Here is an 8,651-nt window from a genome sequence, read left to right on the forward strand (position 1 = left end):
CCATGCATGACTCTGATGGAGGAGTGGCTGAAGCTGACGAAGGCCAGCACCGCGGTGAAGGTGGATGCAACACTTTATCGAAGCATCGTCGACGGTCTGCGCTACCTAGTCCACACGAGGCTAGACATTGCGTTCACTGTGGGCTACATCAGTCGCTTCATGGAGGATCCTAGAGAGGATCATTGGGCTGCGGTGAAGCGGCTACTATGCTACGTCAAGGGGACGGTAGATCATGGGATCATCTTCCCAAAGACCGTCGAGAGTACGCTGCAGCTCACTGTGTTTAGTGATGTAGACATGGCGGGGGACATCGACGGACGACGGAGCACCTCTGGCGTGCTCGTCTTCCTCGGGTCGGCCCCAATTTCATGGTTGTCGCTGAAACAGAAGGTGGTGGCGCTATCTACGTGTGAGACAGAGTACGTAGCGAAGGCCACAACGGCGTGCCAAGTTATGTGGCTGCGCCGACTGCTGGGTGAGCTGACAAGCGTGGAAGTTCACCCACCAGTACTGATGGTGGACAACCATCCCGCCATCACCCTCACGAAGAATCTGGTTCTACACGACCGGAGCAAACACATCGACGTGAAGTTCCACTTCCTCAGAGACTGTGTCGATGGAGGACAGATCGTCATCGAGTTCGTCGAAACTGGTCGGCAACTCACGGACATCCTCACTAAGCCGCTCAGACGCCTTCGACTCACGGAGCCGAAGGAGATGATCAGCATGGATGGGGTACAAGGGATAGCAGTAGGATTAGGGGAAGAATTGTTAGAATAATCTACTGCTTCCTTGTGTGAACACACAGCAAGGGAAGGCGACGCCGAAAGGCCCCCTGCTGTGGTACTGTAGCCGTTGCAGAGGCAAGCGCCGAACGCGACTCACGAGAGCTCTGAGATCGATCAGTAGATTGTTAATATAGTAACAATCTACTTATTCTGTAGCCACTTTGATTTACGATAATTACTATATTAATTTACGAGATTATAGTAACTCCATACTAAGTGGTTTACAATAACGTTATGGTAAATATCTCCATGTGTTATACTAACCCAACTATCGTAAATATGTATTGATATTATCGTAAATTAATATATAAAATTATCATAAATGGAGGTGGCTATGGAATAACTTATTTTTGTAGCTGGCATAATAATTATGTTAAATTATCGTAAATTAACATAGTAATTATCGTAACTCAAAGTGGCTACGGAGTAGTAGTTATATATATATATATATATATATATATATATATATATATATATATATATATATATATATATATATTAATTCTCCACGGATTTGTCTACTTTCTGAAAAACAAATTGTGCGTGTACTTCCTGAAAAGAACTGTGCGCCCTTTACTTTCTGAAGAAAATCTTGAAAGAAACATAGACAAAACAGATCGAAGACAGCACTTACTAGATCGATGGAGACGGATCGCCGGAGAAGAAGATATACAAAGGATAAACGCACTAGTCTCGTCTTCCATTCCCACCTTGGTTTATTCTTTACTAAAAACGGGCAGTTTGCTTGCACATCCAGCTACACCCACCCACGCACGCACGCGCATATACAGACTACGCTTGGCCGTGACGACTCGATCCATCGTGCCAGCTGCTTCGTCGTCACTACGACGCCGCTGCGCACATGCATACACACACCTCGATGACCATCCAATGAGTCACCGTCGAGTGCGGTGACGGCATCGATCCCGCACGACACTGACCGATGGATCGGATCCTCTTGGGTAGTCATCAATCACGCGCACGAAATGTGCGACGACGACGACTCCTCGGCGACGCGGATGGCCTGGGCCGCCGTTGACGACGGCACGCCACACTGCGCGGCTGCCGCCGTGACCGGAGGGGAAGAAGAAGGCACCACGCTGCTCTTCTGCTGCTGCTGCTTGGCGACGACCGCCGCCGCGGCCACGGCCCGCTTGCATGCCCCCAGCTGGACGGCGCCGGGCGCGCGCTGCTGCTGCTGCAGGTCGGCGGCGAGCGGGATGACGGGGAGGTTGTCGCAGTTGCAGATCTCGATCATGAAGCCGTCCGGGTCGTGGAAGAAGATCTGGTCCACGTTGATGCCGCCTTCCTCCACGCAGCGCTGCACGTACGGGATGCCCATCTCCATGAGCCGACGCTCCACCGCCACCATGCTCTCGCACTGCATGCAAACATATAAATTAAAATACGTCAATTGAATTAATGTCATCACCATGAAACTAGTAACATAGGATGTAATTAACATCAGATTTTTACTGTCCGGTAATAATTAAGAAATTTTTACTACTCCGCCCTAGCTAGGTGATCCATCTGTGACTTGTGAGCGAGGATCGGTGCATGCTGACTCAGATACACTACACTACACAAAGCGCGAGTGATCTTTTATTCCGAGCGACACATCACCAGCAGCTACAGTGCCTAGCTGCTGTCGTCCGATGGAGCTGAAAAATATCTTGTTGACAGCCACCGGACGATGCGTGCTAGCTGCAGCGCCACCACAAACAATCCACCGTACGGATGCAACAACGTGATAAACACTACGGCACCACAGGTTTTAAATCCGACACATCCAAAAAACTAAGCCAGCCGTGATGCATGGCCAGATCGAAAATGACGTGTCACTTGCTTCTCTCGTCTTTTTCCGTGGTACTATATGTACAAACAAATACATGCAATTATATATAATGTTGAGATTTTTGGACCCTAGTACATTGCAGGCAGGTGTCTCTTTCTTGATTGCCAGGAGTGATACTTGACACATACAGCACCACCATGAGATATATAGCGCGCGGCCGTTTGGCAGCGCTAATCAGGACAGTTTTAGGCTGGGAGCTACGAGCTTATGATGGCTCACGATTCAATTTTTACCAGAACAGATCGCTCTATAATCACTCCCCACATGCTTCCAGTGGTGGCCCCGGCCGGCTCATCTAGAATTAATCACATACGTACACTCTATTCTATCAAAGAATTAGGAAGCTGCATGCAGCTAAGAATCGAAGAGTAAAGGTGCGGTGTGTACCTAACAGGCCTAAATATGTGTCCGTGCATGTGGTTTGTGAAAGAGAGATGAGGGAAAAGCATCCAACACCTGGTCCGCATCATATCGACATGACATGGTGACCTAATTAACAGAAGATTGGCTGCCTACCTAGAGGACGGACGTGCATGCATGCATGTGAAGCTCTAGACACTTCTAAAAAGGTGCTACTCTACTCCAACCAATCACAAACAAAAAGTTAAATTAAACAGAGAGCTTCTGTAGTTTCAATGCTTGCCATGCACTTGGATAGATTTGGACTATATATATATTGGGGGAACTGCTGGACGTGGCCAGCCAAATTTTCGCCCTGTTCGTTTGGGCTGGTTTGGCTGATAAGCCATGGCTGAAAGCACTGTTGACTGATTTGGTGCGAGAGAAAAATATTGTTCGTTGTTTGAAAAATACGACTTATAAGCAAACAAGCCTAAACAAATATGGCGTTTAAAGTTGATATTACACAAGTACTATATTAGGACTATATTATTATACTTGGTCTGTATTTCTGGGACCCCTTCTGGCTACTGCTATGATTTCATAATACATAGTTTGAGTAACTGGGAACTACATTTTCAGACTCGGTTCGGCAGCTCTTTTCTGCGGCTACAGCTGCCTCTCACACTCACAGGTTGCAATGCAAACATCAGCTGCTACTGCATGCTACGGCGAGCGCAGACTCGGTAGGCTTGGAAGGTGTTCACTGTCAGATTGATTTATCTTACGCAGCGGATCGGAAAGATATTTGCACTGTGTTGTAAAACTGTCACTACCATGCATATTTGCTAGAGAGCATGCACGTCACAGTCGACTCGTATAGCTATAAAGCGTGCTATACAAGCCGCCAAGCTAACTTCCAGCTTGATTAGATTACCTAGCTCATTACATCCAAAGATCGATTGATGCAGCAAGCTAACCTGGAAGACGTACACGTACGTACAGGCACTACTGCCAGTGCCAGCTAGACTCGACTGATCATTCATTGTCGTATAGTCATACGGAACCATGCATGATCTTAACCTAATTATTAACCAGCAGGAGCCCACATCGGCGAATCCTAGGGGATCACCGGGGATCAGACATCAGAGGAGGGAACAGGGAAGGCTACCGGGTGCGTGTAGTGCTAGTAAGGAAAGGAAACACCGATTTCAACTTCTCCTTCTCCCGGTGTCCAATCTCCACGTACTGCTATATATATATGCATCGACCAGTTGAACTGAAAAATTAAAGAACCTAATAACCTGCAGATGTTTGGAAAAGACGTACACTTCACTACTTATACCTAATTAAACACGGTATCCCCGCTATACCATGCATCTTAATTAGATCGCCAATATATCACTTGTTGCGTACCGTATGGTCTAGGTGTAGTACGTGTTTGGAAAATAAGCCGAGAGGTGTTGCAGTGGCAGTGACTATTGACCTGGAAGGAGATATGGTTGTCCTTGGGGTTGATCTCGCCTTTCTCCGGGAGGCTGCCGGGGTCCTCCGACTGCAGCAGGTGGATGCCGATCCCGTAGTTGAACAGCCTGATGATATCATATACATACATATACATATATAATAAATCATATGTAAGCAGCAGATCAAATCAGCTGTGTTGTAAGATACTAAGATTGATTGAAGGTACAGCAGATAGCGTATGCATGTACCAGGCGCCGTTGAAGTCGAAAGAGCCGGGGCGGCGGATGGGGACGAAGCCGAGCACGTCCGTGTAGAAGCGCAGCGACGCCTCCACCGACCGGCACACGATGCTGATGTGGTTCAGCGACGCCAGCGGCAGCACGCCGGGCGCCCTCACGCCCCCGCCGCCAACGCCGACGCCGCAGCCCGCCGCCGCCGCCGCCGCCGCCATCGTCGTGCTGCTCACCATCCTGTTGGTTCCTCTCACCGATCAAGCTGCTGCTGCTGCTGCTCACTACCCGAAGGCCAGAGCAGGGGTGTGGTGGGTGGGTAAGTAACCTTGAAGGGAGATGGCAAGCAGCTAGCTAACAGAGCGAGTGCTCTGCTTTTTCAGCTCCTGGACTCCCTGCTACACCTATTACTATCAGTTGATGAGATGGAGATGGCCGATGATGGGCTGTGCTTTTGTGTACGTACGTTCGTACGCTGCAACAACAACCTACCACTATACGAGCAGTGCCTGCCGTGCCGAGTGATGAGGACCTGGGCGTTCCACGGGTTTTATAGACGCCGCGCCTCGCTGTGACTCCCGCCCGCGGCGTCGCAGCGAGACACACGTGGATCCACGTCATCCCCATCGGGATCTTTCTACTTCTACGGAGATGAAGCTAGCCATCCCTAAGCTAGTAGTAGTAAAGCTACCACCGTTCACTTGCACCCCGCTTCATTTCACTCCCCGGCCAGTCCCTAATAACCCGCAGGTGTATATATTGGCGGCCAAATTCGAGCGTCACTCGTTAGGTTTGTACCTTGGCAGCTTGCACATGCTCAGCCGGATACTTGCGTCTGGACCATGCATCTACCTGCTGCTACGCGCGCGGTAGAGTTCCAGAGGCTTCCATGGAGGCTGGAGCGGCCGGTTGGCCACGGTTGCCGCGGCCAGAGGATCGGATCAAATCGCCCGACCCGACCGGTGGGCATGGTCGTTCATGGTTGAGGGCAGATTGAAGAGGAGGAGCAGTTTCCACGCCCGCATTCCTGTCCCTGATCCCTGATTACGGTGCATGCATGCACGTGGAAGAACTAGCCTTCCAAGCTGTGTGAATTAAAAGCATAGTTATTAGGACCGGACCAAAAATCGAACCGGTGAGACCGTCGGTTCACTGGTCCAACCGTTAAGAACCGGTTGAGCCGCCGATTCGATAGTTTTGGACCGGATGAATTGAACCGCCTACAAATACTTCAAACCGGTGTAATATAATGAAATATAACCGATAATTAGCAACATATATTTGATCATATATACAAATAATCTAATAAAGAACACAATTATTTAACCATTTTTCAGCTAATCTAGCTACAATTATATATAAAAAATATGCATGAAAAGATAATATATAGAGAACTTACGAATTGGTTCCAAAAAGACTTAAATAGTAATTTAAATACTCACGGTTATCAAAATAATCTCAAATGATGAAATAGAGTGTACTATTGGGAAGAGCTCATCAAAATAATCAAGATGGATATATTATGTATTTAATTAAGAGAGCTCAATTTTTTTGGAAATTAAAAATGCGGCGTCCAAAGTCAAGAAGTGCATGAAGCGTGGCAGGCAATGTACACACGCACACGTCACTCTTCAAACGTTCACAGCCCACACACGTCCTCCAAACGTTCACAGGCGCAGGCGGCAGTAGCAGCCAGGTTGGGCCCAGCGGTAGATATGCATACGGGCAGCAGGAGACAACAGCGCGCGCGCTACGAGACCAGAGCTCCAGACCGGGACGGTCCAGACAGAATCGGCCGGTTCACCGGTTCCTTAAAAACCGGCCGGTTCAACCGGTTTTTAGTGGTCTGATTGCATGAACGGTCTTTTAAGTGAACCGAGCCGGTGTAGTCTCTGGTTCGGTCTTTTACCGGTCCGACCGCTGGTCCGGTCCGGTCCAAATAACTAGGATTAAAAGCCGCACAAGACGTGTCGCCATCTTTTGAATTGTATTAGTTATTCAATTACATAATCAGCACATGTGCTGTCACACCCGAAAAATATTCTATTTTAGATTGTGAACAGAAGACAGTAAATCAAGTAAATGGTTTAATGATTTCTCAAAGATTTTCTAATCTTTAGTTAGTTTGTTAGCAATCATGTTAAATAAAAATGGTATTATGGATTTTTTTTTCTAATTAAATTTGTTAGGAGTGTTGCATTCATGGTCGTTAGATAATTTTATTTGAGTAAAAAATGAATTTTATAAATTTGTTTAGGCCACGAATAGATTTTCTCTATTTTAAAACAAAGTTTAAATGTTAAGTTTTCGAAAAAACAGCTTTAGAAATAGTTCACTTATTCTTAATGGTTCAAAACAGTTTTGAAATATTTCCTAAAAAATAGTTTTAAAGTATTCCAAATAGAGTTCGAAACAAAATTACGAAAATGTGATTGGAAAGGTTTGAAAATAAATTGGTTCAAATATATATTAAAATGAGTTTGAAAATAGTTGATCTGTTTTCACAATTTAAAAGTTTCAAATGTTTGAAAACTGTTTTGCAATAAGTGTTAGATATGTGTCAATGTGTGTATAGATTTGGTTACGCTACAACTTGAGTTGTATTAGTGGCTAGGATAGAGTTTGAGTCGTCAAACTCTATATCCTAGGCAGCCCCTATTGTAACTGTGAGATGACTTGGCAAATGATTTGGGTGGCGGCAAGGCAGCATCCACAGACACCGGTGTAGATGCTCTTTTATGGGGCAGGCACCGTTAATTTGTGACAAGAGCTCAGGACATCAACAAAGGAATGGGAATTAATAAAATTTATTAATGTATAGTCTTCTCCTTTCGGAAACTGTAAGCACAATGTGCAGTCAATATTGAAATGCTTGTGAACAATTAACCATTGTGTATTCGAGCGCATAATGGCTAGATTCTTGTTGGCTCTATATATAAATAGAGTGCGTATTCACTACGCCAGATTTTTTACTGTAGCAACGGGGGGGGTTTTTTTTTTACTGTAGGGGCGGCTAGGGTTGGGGGCGCCCCTACAGTGGGCGTCCTCGGGCCCTAGCAGCCCAGCCGCCCCTACAGATGGAACTGTAGGGACGGCTAGTAACCTGAGCCGCCCCTACAGTTGGGACTGATCTGTAGAGGCAGCTCAATCACCAGCTGCCCCTGCAGTGCCCATTTGTAGGGGCGGCTGCCACCAGCCGCCCCTGCTGTTCGACTGTAGGGACGGCTGAATCACCAGCCGTCTCTACTGATGGCGCACGAATAAATAGTAGCCACCTCTTCTTCCACCTTGGGACACACTCTTCTAAAAAAAAGGTTGGAAGGCCTTGGGCTCCTCCTAAAAATTGCTCTAGTAAGGGGGAGGTTTTGATCTCAAATCCTTTGGTGGAGAGGCTCTAAAAGGTAAGGAAATGCTTCTCCAAGTCTTTATTTGAAGTTTAATTCCTTGGTTAGTGAGTAATTTGATTTTTGGTTTTCTCTCTCTTCCATGGAGCTTGAGCTAGTTATGAGTGAAATTGGACCCTAATTTTCACTATACTAGGGTAAATTAGGTAGGGAAGTAAGATTGCACCCTTTGTTAGTACATCTTTGTTGATTTTAGTATAGTATTAGTGAAGTTTGATGTATGTGTCATGAAACCCTATATCTAGATCTAGATCTAGGATTTTGTTTTTTTTTCTTTTTCAAATTTTTCTTTATGTGACTAGGGTTTGCATGTAGGTGAATGTGTAAGATTTTAATTGTTGCTAATGTGTAAAATATCCTCTACCATGGCTACTAATTATCATTTAATATTTATTTTGATTCCTTTCTATAATGTGTGTTTTAATTAGTTATGGATAAATAAGCCATTAATTAATTATCCTCTACCATGAAATTGGAATGGAGTTTGCATGAAAGGTAGTGGATGAAATATTAAATGTTGCTAATTGTTTTCTTTGAAATTGTTTGTTTGAACCAATTAATTTATATT

The 8,651-nt window shown here is 45.7% G+C and overlaps 1 protein-coding gene across 1 annotated transcript; it reads right to left on the reverse strand.

Annotated features, from left to right (window-relative positions):
* Window positions 1–1,341: 1,341 nt before the first annotated feature.
* On the reverse strand, window positions 1,342–5,215 carry LOC136512455 (glyoxylase I 4-like). The gene is made up of 3 exons (XM_066506413.1): window positions 4,698–5,215; window positions 4,469–4,574; window positions 1,342–2,169 (listed from the first exon to the last, which is right to left on the reverse strand). The coding sequence occupies exons 1-3, from the start codon at window positions 4,916–4,918 to the stop codon at window positions 1,762–1,764; spliced, it is 735 nt and encodes a 244-aa protein (XP_066362510.1). The 5' UTR covers window positions 4,919–5,215; the 3' UTR covers window positions 1,342–1,761.
* Between the last annotated feature and the right edge of the window lie 3,436 nt (window positions 5,216–8,651).

Source organism: Miscanthus floridulus, chromosome 16, assembly GCF_019320115.1.
Source record: "Miscanthus floridulus cultivar M001 chromosome 16, ASM1932011v1, whole genome shotgun sequence".
In the NCBI taxonomy this organism is placed as follows: domain Eukaryota; kingdom Viridiplantae; phylum Streptophyta; class Magnoliopsida; order Poales; family Poaceae; genus Miscanthus; species Miscanthus floridulus.